We start from the raw sequence: 18,028 nt of genomic DNA on the forward strand, positions 1-18,028 counted from the left end.
GGGCCAGTGCTCTCTCTCTGCGCGCGGCCGCGGGCGGGGGGCGGGGGCTGGGGGGCGGTGTCTTCGGCGGAAGCTTCTTGGTAGCAGGTGCCGGCTGTGGGGCCGGACAGGCGGCCCTTTCACTCTTTCCAGGCGGGGGGAATCCTCCCCAGCCCACCTCCTTCACTCCGATCCCTGCTTTTGGAGAGTGGGGTTGATCCCTAAAGTGACCCCTCACCGAGCTTACGGGTAAGGAGAAATGAAGACTCCCACTGCTCCCACCCGGTGGGTGGGTGGGGCTACTGAGGCTACGGTGGGCAGGAAGGAGGGCTGGGAGGAAGGACCCAGTATCCTGTTTTAGGCTTCAGCAGCAGCAACAACAACAAAAGATGAACAATATCTAGGGATTTGTTGTTTTCTCAAAAGCCCTTCAAGTCTTTGGCCCTTCCAGTGACTTTTCTTAATTGCAAAGGGAGGGGTTGGTTATGTTGCGTGTGCCTGCAGTGAGACCACGCCCGGGTTCCGGAGGGACAGGTAGCGACCTACGGTCCCTCTTACCTGGGGCACGTGGGCACGTTACTTCACGTTCCTGAGCCTCCATGTCCTTACCTGGAACGCGAGCTGAGGGCTAGGTATGCTTCCGGCCCCTGGCCTGGCACACCTCAGGGTTCCGAGTGGAGGACACTATTTTGTGCAAGTGCCATGTGACAGTTGGGCCTGGCCAGGTGCTGGGCTGGGAGGCACATCTTCCCACCGCCGAGTGGAGCTTGCAGCGCGAGATTTAACCCTACCCCAGGCCAGCTTTGAGGTCCCCTCCACGTGGACCTCAAAAGCCTTGAAAGGGGGGCGGTCCCTAGTCTAGAGTCTGAAGAGGCTGTGTGCCCACAGCAGGGACAGCCCTGGCCCAACACATGGGTGTCAGGGGTTGGATGTGAAGGCGCCCAGCAGGGCAGGAGGGCTCACCTTCCCTCCCCTCTGCCACCTCCCAGCCGGAAATGGGAGCTTTCCTCACCACAGGAGCTTTCTCTTGAAACCTCGCCTCCCGCCGTCCCCCCGCCCCCCTCTCGCAGCCTCACCTCCCGGAAATGGGCAGAGATCTGGCAGAGTTTGAGAAATTGACTTGTTCACCGACCTGCCAGGTGGGAAAAAGGAGCACTGTTAAAGAGAACAGACTGAAGTTAAAGCGGCAAAGATAGATTTTAAAAAGCAAAACAAGCCCAGCCAGCGTGGCTCAGTGGTTGAGCATCAACCTATGAACCAAGAGGTCACGGTTTGATTCCTAGTCAGGGCACATGCCCGGTTTGCAGGCTGGATCCCCAGTGTGGGGTGTGCAGGAGGCAGCCGATCAATGATTCTCTCTCCTTATTGATGTTTCTCTCTCTCTCTCTCCCTGCCGCTCCCTTCTCTCTGAAATCAATAAAAAAAAAAAAAAAAGTTAGCCGAAACCGGTTTGGCTCAGTGGATACAGCGTCGGCCTGCGGACTGAAGGGTCCCAGGTTCGATTCCGGTCAAGGGCATGTACCTTGGTTGCAGGCACATCCCCAGTGGGGGGTGTGCAGGAGGCAACTGATCGATGTTTCTCTCTCATTGATGTTTCTAGCTCTCTCTCCCTCTCCCTTCCTCTCTGTAAAAAATCAATAAAATATATTAAAAAAAATAAAATAAAATAAAAATTAAAAGAAAACGAAACAAACAAAAAAACCTATGGCAATAGAGGAAGAGAGAGTATAGAACTGGGCCTGATTCCCAACACAACCAGTAACAAGTGGGGATTTACAGCTGAGGAGCAAAGGGGTAGGGCATTGGTGGATGGCAAATGACTAAGAGGAGACATCAAGCCTGGGGCCGGGGTGGGGGGGGGTGAGATTCTGGCTGAAGGCAGGCCAAGGCGATCAGATTTCACCTGGGGGGCAGTGGGGTTCTAGAGGTTGACCAGATATTAAGGGTGAGGAATTCTCATTAAACTGACTTAGCAGGTTTCTTGCTAAAACTGCACCCTACAGAAAGTACAGGCATGGACGCTGCTGGGGAGAGGGCTCAGGGGCGCCATACTAAAGGCTGATCAAGCAAAGAATCCTTGCAGTCCCCCTCTTGTTCAAGGGAAGAGCCTTTTTTTTTTTTTTTTTTTTCTCTGAACAACCTAAGTCCATTTCTCACTTGGTTGCCTTTATTCCTTTAGAACCAGCTGGACCATCTGTCGAGAGACTTGGTGACAGTGGATGATTGCTGTACTACACGACCCACAAGACATTTGACGGGAGGGATACTTGGAAGATAAACGGAAAGACGAAGATTAAAGGCTGAATCGGCTCGTGTGCCCCAACCTTGTAGACCTTCGTGGAGAGACTGGGAGACGTCCATGACCCGTGGCCCTTCCTCAGCGGTGACGCACCATTTCTCCGGTCACCTCTGGAACAATCCTGGTTACGGCCGAGATGCCAGGTAGGTTTCAGGGGACGGAGGTGCAGCAGTTGCTTCCGATCACTGTGCAAGCGCCCCCTTCTGCAGCCAGGGTCCCATGAAGGGCGATGCCATGATGGAGACTATCGGGCTCGGTTTCGCATAGCTGGGGAGTCCCCAGTTCACGGCCAGTGGTGAACCAGGGACAAGGTGGATTGCAAGGTCAGTTGCTTAAGCAGTGAATGTGGTTGTCCCCTCTTATCTGTGATTTCACTTTCCGTGGTTTCAGCTACCTGCGGTCAATCCTGGTCTGAAAACATTAAATGGAAGATTACAGGAATAAACAATGCATACGGGCCCTGGCCAGTTTTGCTCAGTGGTTAGAATGTTGGCCTGTGGACCGAGGGTCAAGAGCTCGGTTGCAGGTTCCCCAGCCCCAGTAGGGGAATGTGGGGGAGGCAGCCAATCCATGTGTCTTTCTCACATTGATGTTTCCCCACCCCTCTTTCCCCCTCTTCCTTCCCTTCCACTCTCACTAGAAATTGTTAACGTAAAAAAAAACCCATTAAAACCTGTAAAGAATTTTGTGAGTTTATTTGAGCCAAACTGTCGACTTATGCCGGGAAGCAGAATCTCAACGAATTGAGAGAATGCTCCGGAGAATGGCGGGTTACATTTGTATTTATACATTGCCATCAAAGGAGGGACATAGGTGGGTTACATGAAATTCATTGGTGATAGATTAAGGAGGTGGGATAAAGCAAAGCGGTGGGAAATCCCTGGGATTGGATAAAAAGTAAAATGATGGACACATAACATACTTAGGTGAGTGCAGGAACAATTAACATGATAATGAAGGAATTTGTGGCATCTGTCCTGGCGCCCACCACATTTGGTTGTACCCCAGGGGCTCCAGAAAAAGAGAAGTTACAAGCTACCCAGACATTTCAAGGGTATGTTATCATAGATGCAAAAAGACAGATAGGCTCAGTTAAGGTAAAGGTTGACCTTGTCAGTGAAGATACCGGCCTAGGACATAACTGCCCACCATAACTGCGTTTAGTTAAAGTTTGATTTCAGACCATCCTTTGTGGTTACTTTAGGTCTCTGAGTTTGCAAGACTGCCATGCAGGCCTCCCCTGAGCTTGTCAGGTCAGCATGTGGCCCCTTTCATCCACAAAATCTATGGAAAAAATATCCTTGGGTGAGGATTAAAAAACCCCACAATGCATATATTTTAAATTGCCATCATTCTGAGTAGCGTGATAAAAATCTCGTGCTGTCCTGCTCTGTCTTGCTTGGGATGTGAATCATGCATGGGGCATGGTCCCAAGGCTTGGGAACCACTTAGATTTCTTGGGTGGTGGTGGTGGGGGGGGGGGGTAGAGGCTGCTAATTTAGCATATTTATCAGCCCATCTATTTCCTCAGGCCTCATCTGAATTTTTTGTGCTATGTCCCTCAAGTTTCTTTTTATTTTAAAGATTTTAAATTGATTTTTAGAGAGAGAGGAAACGAGAGGGAGAGAGAGAAAAAAACCACACACAACATAGACGTGAGAGCGAAACAGCTATTGGCTGCCTTCTGCACGAGATTGAGCCTGAAACCTGGCATGTGCCCTGACTGGGAATCAGACTGGCAACCTTTTGGTGCATGGGACAATGCCCAACCAACTGAGCTACACTGGCCAGGGCTGTCCCTCAGTTTTAACTGCAGCGATCTTCTGGGGTAATAACAATGCCTCTAGAAATTCTGCTGTTTGGAGTCCATTTTTTACTGGGGTACCAGCTGCTGTCACGAATCCTTCGTGTTTCTGTAACATACCCAAGTCAGGTGCCAGCACAAAGGCACAGCGGATATCAGTGTGAATGTTAACCTTCCCTCTGCTCCTATGCCAGCCCGAGTAAGAGTCATGAATTCGGTAACGTGGGCTGATTTGGCATTTGGCGGGGCTCGGTATTCTAGAAGTTTATGTTGGGCTGCGATGGCATATCCAGCCTGGAGGGCCCCAGCCTCCTTCCGGAGGTGAGAGTCATGGACGTGAAGAGGAAGGTCAGCTTGGGAGAGGGGGTTTTCTGGTAAAGCTAGCCTAGGACAGAATAATGACCTGGTGTGACTAATACAGTTGTGGGGCGCCCCATCTGTGGGCAAAGGAGGCAGGGTTAAGACAATGACAGTGATGTATGGTGATGGGAGAGGGAGAAAGGAGTAAGATTTCATAGGAGGTAAGCTGAGACGCAGAAAAGTGCTGTATATTTTATTAAGCGAAGGAGTCTGCAAAGCCTAAGGAATGTGTATGTCGAGCGGGTGACCTAATACTACATCAGAGGTAGCTTAGACAAGTGAGGTGGTTGCAGCCCTGGCTCACAGGGGGATATGCCTTGGCCTCTGGGTCAAAGGCCAAACTAGAAGATCCCAGAGATCTTTGATGTCCATTATGTTTCAGGGGTAACATTCCAAGGGCGTGACCCTCTTGCTTCGTGCACGAGCAAAAGGCAAGGAGTAATTGAGAAGTCCAAGGATGGGAGGTGAAAGAAGAGAGCCCTTGCCCGGCCAGCGTGGCTCAGAGGTCGAGCATCGACCTATGAACCTGGAGGTCACAGTTCCATTCCCGGTCGGAGTACATGCCCAAGTGGTGGGCCCAATCCCCAGTGTGGGGCGTGCAGGAGGCAGCTGATGAATGATTCTCTCTCATCATGGATGTTTCTATCTCTCTATCCCTCTCCCTTCCTCTCTGGAATGAATAAAAAATATATTAAAAAAAGGAAAGAAGAAAGCCCTTAAGGTTCTTGGAATCATCGTTGGATAGGGGGTCCCAGACTCCTGGGTCTGGGGATGCTTCCCTAGTCATGGCATAGAGGAGTGAGGCAATCGTGGAGAAATTAGGCATCCACATCGTACCCCACAAGACCTAAAACACTTTTCAGTTGTCATTTTCTGGGAGAAGAAAATGTTGAATTGTAGAGGCTCTGTCTGTGGAGACGGGCTACCTGCAGCTGAAATATCATGACCCAGATACAGAGAGAACAGTTGGATATTGTCTCTAGCCACTACTGGCTTATGAAGGTGTTCAGTGTCCAGAGGAATTGTCACAACCGTCAGAACAGAGAAGGAGGCCATCTACATATTGGCTTAAAGTGGAGTCTCCTGGGAATGTCAAGTCCCTCCAATTGGCCATTAGGGTGTGCAAGAAGGAAGTAGGAGGAGCCTCAGTCAGTCCTTGGGGCATAACAGTCCAAGTATATTGGTGGTTTTCCCAGGTGAAGGCAAACAAGTATTGGGATGCCTTACACAGGGGGTCCTAAACCAGACGGAACACGAATCAAGGACTGCGAAACGCTGGGTATTGGAAGGAACACCCGACAGGATAGTGTTGGGATTGGGCACCAAGGCAAACCTGGGTTTGACGACTTTATTGATAGATCGCAGATCTTGGACTAACCCATACCCTTGCCTATTTGGTTTTTTGGCAGCCAAAAGGGGAGTATTGCATAGACTAGAAGTGGGGACCAGACGTGTTTTGCCTAACAAACCTTGGGTTGTTGGGCAGAGTCCCTCACGTCCTTCTGGCTTTGAATGACATTGGGAAATCATGGGGAGGGGCAAGCAGACTGGAGGCAAAGGTCTAGGTCACCCTGTCTGATGGTGGTTATGATCCAGATCCGAGTAACGGCACTAAGCACGGTTAAAGAGAACCAGAGTTGACAGAAGTTAAAGTGGTAAAGATGGATTTTACTAAAAAAACTATTGCAGAAAAAATAGAAAGAGAGAGAGAGAGAGAGAGAGAGAGAGAGAGAGAGAGAGAGAGAAACCATTGCAAAAGGGAGAGACTCCAGTATAGAATGGGGTTCAATTCCAAATACAACCAGAACAAGTGGGGATTTATCAACAAGGAGCAAATTGGGTGTGTGTGTGGGGGGCATTGATGAATGGGAACTCACCCAGAGGAGAGAGGAGAGGTCAGGTCCAGAAGGATTCTGGCTGAAGGCAGGCCATCAGGGTGATCAGATCACTCGGGGGGGCGGGGGGGGGGCAGTGGGGATGGGGAGTTGGATCAGGTAACCAAGGGTGGGGGTTTCTTGCTAATCGGATTCAGCGGGATTCTAGATAAAACTGGATTCTAGAAGGAAGCACATGCCTGGGCCCTGTTGGGTGGACGGTTCAGGGGGGCCAGGCTGAAGTTTGGTCAAACGAAGAATCGGCAGCATCAACAGTGGGACATTACCTGGTGTTTGACAGAGGTTCCTTGGGGAAAGGAAGTCCGGGTTTGGAGAAAAGGGGGGGCAATTTCACCCCTTTCCATGGGCAAACTTCTCTGTGGGGTCCCTCCCATGGGAAATGGATTTCTAAATTTTTTTTGCTCTGAAATTCCCTTTTGGAGAGTGTACAGTAACGTCGGAAATGAACAACAGAGCTGTCCCAGTTTAACTGCACGCCTTGCCGTCTTTCACACTATTTATTCCCAAGCAGCCATTTTTTTTAAAAAAAAGTTTGGATTTAGGGTGCTACCTAGTAAAGAGAAGTGCCTGGGAGCCGTGAGCTGAGAGGCCTATGGTAAACTATTGGGTCACTGTTTTTCTCTTGGTAGGAGCTTCCTCTCGTGTGAGTCCTCTCTGAAGGAGATGGCATCCCCGGGACCAGACCTTGAAGTTCCCAGTGATGGGTTCCGGCTCCTACAGGTAGCTCGGGGCCCAAGGTGAGTTTGTACATCCATCCCTCCCAGGGGTCTGTGGCTCTCTGGGGTCTGGCCAGCACCCAAAGCCTGAGGGGACAGGGGGACTGAGAGGTGTGAACCCCAGCCCTGCAGTCAGCCAGCTCTCAGCATTATCCACATTTTACCGTATCGTTTCACCGAGACCCTCGCCTCCCCCATCCCTTTTCCGTGGAGTCTTCTGAATTTAAGCCCAGACACAGCATTTCACAGCACACGCTCCTTCCGAGACCCTGGTGGTGTGAGGGGTTGTCCGAACAGCTCTGGGTTAGACGCCGGGTTCTCGGGGTTCCTGCCCCACCCCGATTTACGGCTCCATCGGGTTCAATCGTGAGCAAGCCGTCGTCCCTCCGTGGGGTTGTCGCCCCAATTGTAAAGGGAAGCTTCTGGCTCAGGGAGTGGCCCAGGCCCCTTGTTTGGTAAAGCAAAGGCCCTGTGGATGGGAACCGGGGCCCCGCCCCCACCCCGGCCGCCCCACCCTGCACCCCCCACAGGCCTCTCAGGCTCCTGGTGCCACAAGACAAAGAATAAACAAACAAGACGAGGCCATTTCCCTCTCCCTGGGAAGCAGAGCTCGGGTGGTCTGCTCTGTGGCGCTGCGTGGGGAGCCCAGAGTGCCAGGTGGAAGCGGGCCAACCCGGCGAGGGATGGTCCTTCCCCTGCCCCGCGGGGAACATCTGAGGACACCGAGGCCAGATGTGTTGATGTTGCACCCTCCCTGGTGCGATAACATCCCCATCCCGAGCTGGTCTTCACTCCACGCCAGCCTGCCTGGGGCGGGCAGCCGGCCTGGGGCGGACCGGCCGCTCTGGTCCTGCCCGAGTCTCCGGAGCATCGGAGCATCAGACACATCGCCTGTTAAGGAAGCGCCCCAGCGGCTTCTGCACTGTCAGCGCGCACTCCAGGTCTGGGCGCCCGCCAAGCCCCTGCCGCCCCGCCCGGCCTCCGCCCCTCCCCCACCGAATCTCCTACTTCCTTCCTCTGTCACCACCTTCCATTCTCCATTGACGAGCCGGTTATTGATCTTGGTCCGTTTCTCAAAGTTGCCCCACGCTCATTCCATCCATACCCCTTGCTTCCCCCCTCCCCTCCCCCCCTTCCCCCGCACCCCCACGGTCCAGTCCTCCCAGTTTGTGGATGGAGGTGCTCCATCGCACCCAGCCCCTCCCAGGAAGAGCAGGCACCCCGGACGGAGGCTGGTGTCCCTGGTGAGGAAAGCCAGGTGGTCTGTGGCTGCCTGTGGGAGGCTGGCTTCCATCCTGAGCCGGCAGCCTGCGGGAAATTGGGTGGCTGAGCCGCACAGAGCTGGGGAGGGGGCTTTTCCTCATGCACCCTGCCTGTGCGCCCCCCGCCACCCACCCCCATTGTGAGCATCCAGAGGCCCGGATGAGCCTGATTCACCGAGCTGCCCAGGTCAGGGCCTGGCACAGAGCAGGCGTCAGTAACTGCTGACTGCACAGCCGGATTGCCGTGTTCCTTCCGTGCCAGGAAAGGCGCTTGGCTGCCGCTTCTCCGTCTCCAGCGTGACCTCAAAAGCCAGAACGGACTGGCCAGTCAGAGTTGACTCAGCAGATCAATGTGGTGGGGCTGGGGAACAAGGCACCGAACGGGACTTCGGGGACCTTCGGCGCAGCGACTGGGAAGCACAGGTGCAGGAGGCCTGGCCCCCGTTCCCCACCGTTCCCTCAGTTCTGACCGGGGCGGGATGGAGGTGAGGGCAGAGGCGGGGCCTGCCTCTGACTTCTCACGTGACCTCAGGCTGGTCATGGAACCTGCTCTTCTATGTAATGGAATAATCATTCCTCCCAGTTCATCTTTCAGGGGGCTTATTGGGAGGAACGGACGAGAAGATCCCAGAAAGGGCTTTGGAATTGTTTTAGTATCTAACTGTCTATTCTTACACCGATGACGAATGGGAGTGGCGACCTCCAGCCTCATGCCAGGCCCCGGGCTCGGTGTGGCATGTGTGACCTCACTGGTGTGCAGGCCTGGCAGGCTGGGTGACCCCACCCCAACATGAACGTCTCTCGTGGCCACGTTAGAAGTCGTAACAGACTTCCAGGGTCCCCCCAAACTGTGAAGCACCTGAAGAAGGGGGAGGGGTGGGTGGAGAAGAATCATCTTTTCACATAGTTAGATAGAAGCAACCCAAAATGAAATAACTGTAATTTTTATTTGTGGAAGATAATTTAACACTGTAACATAAAAATATCTCTTTATCCATCACTGGAAATCCAGGAGGCCACCCGAGGACCAGCCCTTTGCTCTGTGAGGGCTGGGAGAATAAAACCTCCCGTGCAGCCCCTGGCCCTCTGTCCGTGTCCCCGCAGGGGGCCTGCAGGTCGCTGGAGGCCAGAGAGCCAGCCCTGGATGGGGAAGGCGCCTCTGCCTCTTTGGGAAAGCTGATGGGAAACCAGAGGTCACAGCAGAGCGTTGGAGGCCTGGCTGAAAGCCACCAGCGAGGCCAAAATGAAACATCTGCTGGAGTCTCCCCAGGCACCTGGCTGGGGCGAGTGGGAGGAAGGAATGGAGAAAACTGATGCTGAACCTCAAATTAGCACCCTGTGCCTTGGCCCTGACATGGCCTTTGCTGGCGTAGGAGGGGCTGAGGCTAGCAATAAAGGGACGAGCTTCAACGAGGGAGAGTGACAGACCCGCTGAAGGACCCTCTGTCCTGGTTTGAGCAGGGATGAGCCAGGACACATGGTTTTGAAAAGGCTGGTTTGAAGCCAAGGGCCTCGCAATGCAAACAGCTGAGGGAGCCGTGGGTGTGTGTGTGGGGGGGTAGGGTTGGGGGGAGGGGCTATTTGTTGGCGGGACTACAGTGGGGATTCTGGCTGAGTATGGGTGGGCTCACCGGGTGACCCCATTTTTATTTATATTTTTGCATAAGAACTACAGATCTAGAACTAGGGAGCCCGGTCTGCCCTCTACTGGTGGTTTTTGGGAACGACCACAGCACAGCAGGACCTGCAACCCAAAAGGGCCAGGAGAGGACCAGGCCCCGGGACCACCAGGCCTCCGAGGCCGGTTCGTGCAGGCTCCTCCACCTCTGCCTGGCTTTTGGTGGGACCTGGGACGAGGAGGGCCTCTGGCGCTCACTTCAAAGGCATCGAGAAGAACTTGTTCCCGGACTTGCAGCGGACCTGCTCGGCATGCACGCGCAGCAGCATCTCGGAGTCTTCAAACTCGTCCACGATTTCCTACAGCCGGGAGCCAGGAGAGGACAGCCACTTTAGGGGACTTGGGACCAGAGGGCGCTGCGAACAAACAGCTTACTGAGATCCCTCAGAGGTGGTGATGAAGGGAGACCCCGGGCTCTAGCAGCTCCACCATCTTGTGAGGTCGGCCCTACCATCCCAACTCGGCAGAGGAGGGAGTGGCTGCTCAGAGCCCTGCAGTACGGAATCCAATAAAACCAGGATGGGCACCCGGGTCTGCTGGGGCCCCCCGCAAGCTCTTTGCCACCTCCGGCACCATCGGGCCAAGAGCAGGGGCGGCTGCTTGGTGCAGGCCCCTGGCTCGATCTAGCATGCAGGTTTTGTTTGGCCTGCAAAATGTTTTTGAAAAACATACAAATTGGTTGCCAACATTAGGAACTAGGGAGGTGATACATAAAAATCTGGATTTCTGGCTTCTCTGGAAAAAACAGGAGTGGCAGCAGCACGAAGCCACATTCCTGCTCAGCAACACTCCCACCGTCTCCCTGACCCGAGGGGGCGTGTGGGCAGCTCTACGGACCGATGGGAGAGTGAAATATTTCACCTCATCACAATATGAGAAAGGCCATGAAGGTGGATGTTCCTTACACCCGGCTCGTTTCACTCATTTCCAACCCCTGCCAGGCCCCCGGGGGCATCCCAGCCTTTGACCTGCTGGCAAGGGGCTAGGACTTCAGGGAAGGCCCGCAGCGTCCTCTCGGATTCGTGTTCTGGGGCAGCGCCGCTCAGGTTTTATCGAGCACACAGATCCCGAGGGAGCTTGTTAAAACTCGGTTCTAACAAGAACTAAGACGCCTGCTAGCACTGCCTTGGCGTCTGCAGTGCTAGCAGGCTCCCGGGTGACGCTGCAGCTTCGGGAGCCAGGTAAGGCGGCGGGGTCTCCTGCCACGCCATCGATTTCCCGGGGATTCAGGGTTGCACACCTAACCCCCGGGGCCAATCAGCACCTCCCACTTCCCGACACCCCTCACTCCGGAGTTCAGCACCTTCCGGGCTCCTGCTCTGGGAACTCACCTGCAGCTCCCTCAGGCACTGGCCTTCCAGCTGGAGACGCGCATCACCCACGCACCAGGCCAGGCTGATGTGGAAGGAAGGGTCCTGCAGGGGAAGGGCAGAGAGGCGGGCGGTCACCAGGCGCCAAGGCCGGCCCGGGGATCACAGCAGATCCGTGACAGAGCTGTCATGGCATCCCCGCTGGATCCCTGGACTGCTCCATGGGAGAGACCCTCAGTGCTGATCCGAGTTGGTCCCAGGCACCCTCTACAGGTAAACAAAATAGCCCTGGACCGAACTGTGTTCCCCCGGGTTCCTATGCTGAAGCCCTACCCTCCAATAGAGGGTAGGTGGGGTACTTGGAGGTGGGGTCTTTGGGAGATAATTAGGCCATGCGGGTGGGGCCTTCATGATGGGATAAGTGCCCTAAAAGAAGAGACAGCTGAGAGCTTGCTTCCCCTCTCCACCACGTGAGGACACAGTGAGAAGACGACTGTCTACAAACAAGGAAAAGAGGCTTCACCCAATAATGACCATGCGGACACCTTGCTCTTGGACGTCTAGGCTCCACAATTGGGAGAAAATAAAATTCGGTGTTTAAGTATTTTGTCCTGGCAGCCCGAGCTGAGACAGTTCTGTTCGCATAGACTTTCCTTTACCTAGGGGGGCGAGTCATTGAATCTGGGACGCGGGAGAGAACCCAGGCTCTGAGCCTGTTTCCTGATCTAAAACGCTAAGACAGATGGCACACTTTTTAAGATGAAATGAACAAAAAATCAAAGTGTCTAAAACTATGAAGAAACAATCATTGTCTCCATTCAAGTTCACACTTATCTACCTCAGGATGATTGGAAAAGAAGATATTAAGCAAAACCAGCGGCCCTTTAAAGCCCTGATACTCAGCTTGGAGTTTGAGAATCCCTGGAGACCATGAGGGGAGGTGCAGGAAGGTATATGAAGCTATACCCTTTGGGGTGTCAATACTGAGGAAAACTGCCTCTTACAAAAATCCTATATAATAATAGAGGAATATGCAAATTAGCTGGATGCTGTAATGTCACGATAGAACAGCAGGGACCTGAGGCTGCATGGCGGCTGGCCGGGGCTAGGGACCTCAGGCCGTGCCTCCCGCTCTGCGGGGCTTGACAGGGGACTTCAAGTTGCGCCCCCCGCCTGGCAGGGCTTGATGGGGGAACTCATGCTGTGCCCCGCATCCGGTGGGGCTTGACAGGGGTGGGGCCGGCTGGGTCTGGGTCTCACCCAATGGGGGTGGGGCCAGGCGGGCGTGGGTCTCCTGCGTTTTTGAAGTGTGTGTGGGTGGTGGGTGTGGACTTGACTCTAGGTCCCACGGTGCGCCCCAGACTCTGATAGGAGGGAGAGTTTCATATACATTTTACTAATTTTCTTTAATCTCTGACACTTCTATTATAGAGAAAGGGCAAAGAGCAATATTAAAATATTTCCTCTAATTAATTCCCTTTTAATGTGTACGAATTTCGTGCACCAGGCCACTAGTATAAAAATAAAATTAAAAACAATATGGAGTAGAAGGCATAACTCTTGTGCATATTTAAGATGCAAACAAGAGAATTCTAAGGAATGTCGGCCTTCGGATGGGCTGCGTCTGACCACATCTCAGACCCCACAGCTTCCAGGGGTGCGTGTCCTCTGAAGGCTGGCGCTGGGGACACCTGGCGTGGGACAGTTCTGGGGGGCTCTTCAGTTTGCCTCTAACCGAGGCTGGTTTTACGCGAGTAGAAGAAGAAGGGGCCGCAGGAGAAGGAAAGGCCCGTGGGTTACCTTGTAGAACGTGGTGAGGTCAAATTCCTCCATGACTCTGTCTACCTCTGAAACCAGGTCCAGGAACTGGGCGTGGCCGGAGGTGACCTCCAGCCCAACAAAGGTCCTGGGTGGGAGACAGAAGTGGAGAGAGACCACAGGGCGTGAGACACAGCCACCGAGAACAGGAGCATCTGTGAGGCGGTGGAGGACGTGACAGACGGATGGCCGAGCAGGCTGGACCATGAGTGCTTGCTCCCCGTCTCCTGTTCATCCTCCCTCCTCCGTCTGGAAACCGTCCTTCCCTCGGTCTAACCACACGCCTCCCTTCCTCCCCAGGGTCTGATAACGCTGACAGGAGTGCTTTCATCGGCCACTGCCAAGACTGCAGACCCCGAAGCCCCTGGACTCGTCTCTCCAGCACCACTTTGGAGTCGCCCCTTTCTCGAGGACTTGGCTCCGTGGCACCGGCTACCCTCCCATCAGCACCCAGACATGTCCTCTTTCATTTTTTAATCCTCACCCGAGGATATTTCCCCGCTGAATTTTAGAGAGAGTGGAAGGGAGGGGGAGAGACAGAGAGAAACATCGATGTGAGAGAGACACATCCATTGGTCGCCTCCCACATGCACCCCAACTGGACTGGGGGCGGGATCAGACCTGCAAACAAGGTACGTGCCCTTGACCGGGAATCAAACCCAAGACCCTCCCGTGCACAGGCCGATGCTCTAACCACTGAGTAACGCCGGCCAAAGCCATCAAAAACTCGTGAGCCTCACAAGTGTCCAGTGATGAACGTATCAAGGACAGGCTGTGTGACGTGGAAACAGGTCACAGAGCTGGAGATAGGAGCTAAGCGTTAAATTGGGGGCAGAGCTGGGCAGGAACTCAGGTTTTCTTCTAGCCGCAGTACACCAGGATGTTTTCTCTACCTCTGCCCCTCCCTGCCCCTCCTCTATTATTTCTCTTAATGAAAGAAAGGCTCAGATTTGGGACCAATCGCCTTTGTAGTCATAGAGTCGGTTAAAACACAAGCAAATGAAAAACTGCGACAGACCAGGCCAGAAGCAAAGCACCCCGCCCCAATCTTTATTCTAAAGAACCTTCTGGAAATGACGGGGTCTAGGGGGAAGACCCACCTGGTTTTCTCTTCATTGGTATAAATCTTTACCCGGTCGGCTGTAAAGCAGAATCTGAAATTTAGAAGAAAAGACCACATTTCAGGAAGAATAAGGAAAAAAAAAAATCAGAAAAAAAATTTATAGTAAAAAATAAAAAAAAAAAAAATAGCACTTTGAAAATATAGTGAACTCACAGTGCACTTAGTATTGCCCCCCTATCATACAGGCAGTAAATTGAACCCTAACATATTAGAGCTGGACAAGACCTTAAATAATCACCCAGTTCAAGGAACACACAGCTTCATCCAGAGGCCAGCAAGATTTCTACTTTAGGAATAGCCAGTCCTTCCATTAAACGGGTTGAGACTATCTCAACTTACCGACGGGAACCGAGAGAGTCTTATTCGTCAAGTAGGTGGTGACGGATCACGGAAGGGATAATTTGTTCCTTGTATAGTTAAAAAAAGACAATTCTGATCTCCCCTAAGCAATGACAAGAACAGTCCCTGTGTGCCAGGCACTATCATGATGCCCATTTCACAGACAAGAACACTGGGGCGGTTGGATTTGGTGAGCCACACTTGGAACCTCAGTGTGCCCGATTCCAAAGTCCTTGCTCTCCTAGTGGATTGGGTATAAAATTGGGGCAGAAACTCCCTCCCACCACTCAGATCAGTTACACAGGGACCGTCCGCTGCTTCTAGAACCAGCACCGGAGGACCCAGGGACGATCTGGGGGCTCTGTCTGGCCTGCGCACTCACTCACTGTATGTCCGGGGGATGCCTACAGGGAGCAGAGCACCTGGAAACAAGGGGGGAATTCCGAGAGAAGCCGCGTTCCTGGGCTTATAGGAACTTGGGTTCCGAAGGGACATGGGAAGGACTGGGTATGAGGAGGAGTGAAATGAGCTCTAGGGTGTAAACAGCCGTGGGATGGATGATCCTGGGGATTCCCCCCTGAGGGATTCTGGGGGAAACACCAACTGGGAGAGCAGTGAAGGGGCAGGACTCGGATCTGGCCAAGTCTCGGGGAAAAGGCATTCCTGGCAGGCCGATGTGTGAAACAGTTAAGATTTTTAAAAAGTCCTAGAATGGCAGATACAACGAGAAGTGGGGTCCAGGTCCGATCCTTCGCCAAGTGCCATGGGAAGGGCACCCCGGATCTCATGTCACTCTCCCAAGTCCCCTCCCTGAGCAGCTACCACCACGCCCATGACCTGCACACAGATGAGGACTTGAAGGCTCCAGAGCAGGGGTCCTCAAACTTTTTAAACAGTGGGCCAGTTCACTGTCCCTCAGACCGTTGGAGGGCCGGACTATAGTTTAAAAAAAAAAACTATGAACAAATTCCTATGCACACTGCACATATCTTATTTTGAAGTAAAAAAACAAAACGGCAAAAACACCTGCATGTGGCCCGCGGGCCGCAGTTTGAGGACGCCTGCTCCAGAGCTTACGTGGCGGGCCGAGCTCACACAGGATGAGGTGCAGACGTTTGGCCTGCTTGCTGGGGTGATACACCCCACGCCTACATGGCCCTGGTAGCTCAGGACAGGAAGAGGAGCCTTGGAGGGGAGGGAGGGGAGAGGCAGGGGGGCGCTGGGCACTCACCTCTGGCGGGAGGCCACACGCCCTTTCAGAGCCTGCACGAAGGGGAGGATCCAGTGGTGCCGCAGAACCACACTCTGGGACAGGCTGAGGTGGAAGGCCTCCATCCTCACCAGCCGGGGCACGTAGGTCTGGGCGTGGGGCAGCAACGCGTCAAGCAGGTCCGGGAACTCCTCCCCGGCTTCATCTGGAGGGCACAGTGCAGAGGGTGGGCCATTCTCTTAGCCAGCGGGGTGGGTGGGTGGGTGGGTGGGGGGGGGGAGCGGGGGGCGTGGGCACGACTGAGTGAAGGAGCCCAGAAAGCAAAGGCCTTTTTCACTCTGGGTTTTAGGAGAAAATTACCTCAACAGCAGCCTGTGTCTGTGTACTTTAATAATATCTTAGCCTGGCCTGTGTGGCTCGGTGGTTGAGCGACGACCTATGAACCAGGGGGGTGGCATGGGGGAGGGACGTGTTTGTCATGGTTCGATTCCCAGGTCAGGGCACATGTACGGGTTGTGGGCTCGATCCCCAGTAGGGGGCGTGCAGGAGGCAGCCGATTAATGATTCTCTCATTGATGTTTCTATCTCTCCCTCTCCCTTTCTCTCTGAAATCAATTAAAAATATGTATATATATTTTAAAAATCTAAAAAAAACAAATACAAGAGGCACCTATGGGCCTCAGCCACTTGCCTTTCACACATTACTCACATGGAACGTAGACATGGGTGGCCCAGTTGCCCCGTTCGTGGGGAAAGGAGCGCACCCGGCCCCCATGCTTTGCGCTGTCGTCTTCAGGGCCCTCTTCGGTGCCTGGGAACATGTGCAGCACGCTGTCCGGTACTGGCAACCTCTGGCTGGGAAGGGGGCTCTGGGCACTGCAAGAGGAAAAGAAGGAAATGAGCACTCGTGTCCTCCGAGCATTCTCTACCTCCGTACAGAGGGGCTGTGCGCCTTTTCCCACCAGGTGCTGTAAGCCACTGCAAAGCTCCTTCCCTCCCCAGGATTGTCTCATTGGGGTCTCCCCACCACTCAGAGTCAGACCTCAGCAGGGAGCATGGTTCTCCTGGGAAACAACTGAGCAGGCAGCAATGTGTGGCTCAGATGGCACCTTCCTTAAAGGGGCAGACTGAGCTGGGGCAGCACTTCCTAGCTCTGTGGTCTTGGCCAGCCGTGTGCCCTCTGTGGGCCTCAGTTTCCTCATCTGTAAAGTATACTTGGACCTGATGGCGCCATTGGAGCGACTGCTGGAAAAGCACTCAGCTGCCCCAGGCCTGCCACCTCAGAGCCGAGGCTCCGCCAAGAAAGAGGCTTCGCTGGTTCTGCTCCCTGCTGAGTCCCCAGTCCCCAGCCTGGCGCAGAGCGGTGCTCAATGAATCTTTGTTGAATGAATGAAAAAAACTCTCCATGCTTTAGCTATTATTATTATGCAACTGTGTAAAATGAGGAAACAGACCTAGGGCGGTGCAGTGATGGGCGCCAGGAGATGGTCAGCCAGTGGCAGAGGCTGACCCGAACCCAGGCTTCTTGCCTCTTAACCTGGGTCTAACCTGTGTGTGTGTGTGTGGGGGCATTCTGGGGCTTTGTCCAGGGGTGTCTCCTGGAATCTCCATTCCTCCCCCACTTCTCGCCCCCTCCCTGCCCCTTCTCCTTCCCTGCCCAGTCGCTTCTCACTGGGATCTCCCACTCTCCCTTCGGGGGCTCACGTGAACCCGCAACCCCCCAGAAAGACTTCTTCGCTTCTCACCGAGGGCGGCATCCAGCCCCCGGCCTGGCCTGACGCCCGGCCTCGGCCTCGGCCTCGGCCTCATCCTCATCCTCAGAGCCGCTGCTGCTGTAGCCCACCAGGGGAGCCGCGCTCATAGGGCCTCCGGGGCGACAACAGGGTGGCCGGCTCACTGCACTTAGCACCCGGAATTCCGCGACGCCGGAAGTACCCCTGGGGGGCGGGACATGAAGGGGCGGGGCCTGCGTTAGCACCGCCTCGGGGCGGGCCCTGGAGGGCGGGGCCAGCACCGCCCAGCACTCTCCCTCCCCACCCAGACCGCACCGCCTGCCTCTCGTTGCTGGTGCAGGGTAGTCCGGCCCCTCCGGGTGCCCTCAGCCTCCGTGTGCCCATTTCACAGGTCGTGCGGGAGCTCTGTCTGCAGCCTCCGGGACCAGACGTCCCAGCTCCCGACAGTCCCTAAGTCAGCGGGCCGCGTTCTAGACCCAGCGGAGATCCTGCCCTCGTCGCC

The 18,028-nt window shown here is 54.3% G+C and overlaps 1 protein-coding gene and 1 long non-coding RNA gene across 2 annotated transcripts; one reads left to right on the top strand and one right to left on the bottom strand.

Annotated features, from left to right (window-relative positions):
- The first annotated feature begins 95 nt into the window (after positions 1-95).
- LOC114230923 (uncharacterized) lies at positions 96-14,332 on the top strand. Its single transcript, XR_003616895.2, has 4 exons — positions 96-228; positions 2,159-2,421; positions 6,967-7,074; positions 13,422-14,332. It is a non-coding gene; the product is annotated as an uncharacterized LOC114230923 (long non-coding RNA).
- Positions 9,252-17,724, bottom strand: USB1 (U6 snRNA biogenesis phosphodiesterase 1). The gene is made up of 7 exons (XM_008139853.3): positions 17,539-17,724; positions 16,503-16,669; positions 15,815-15,998; positions 14,222-14,275; positions 13,104-13,209; positions 11,325-11,408; positions 9,252-10,292 (listed from the first exon to the last, which is right to left on the bottom strand). The coding sequence occupies exons 1-7, from the start codon at positions 17,652-17,654 to the stop codon at positions 10,188-10,190; spliced, it is 816 nt and encodes a 271-aa protein (XP_008138075.2). The 5' UTR covers positions 17,655-17,724; the 3' UTR covers positions 9,252-10,187.
- Positions 17,725-18,028: the final 304 nt, after the last annotated feature.

This window comes from Eptesicus fuscus, chromosome 21 (genome assembly GCF_027574615.1).
Source record: "Eptesicus fuscus isolate TK198812 chromosome 21, DD_ASM_mEF_20220401, whole genome shotgun sequence".
Taxonomy (NCBI): Eukaryota; Metazoa; Chordata; class Mammalia; order Chiroptera; family Vespertilionidae; genus Eptesicus; species Eptesicus fuscus.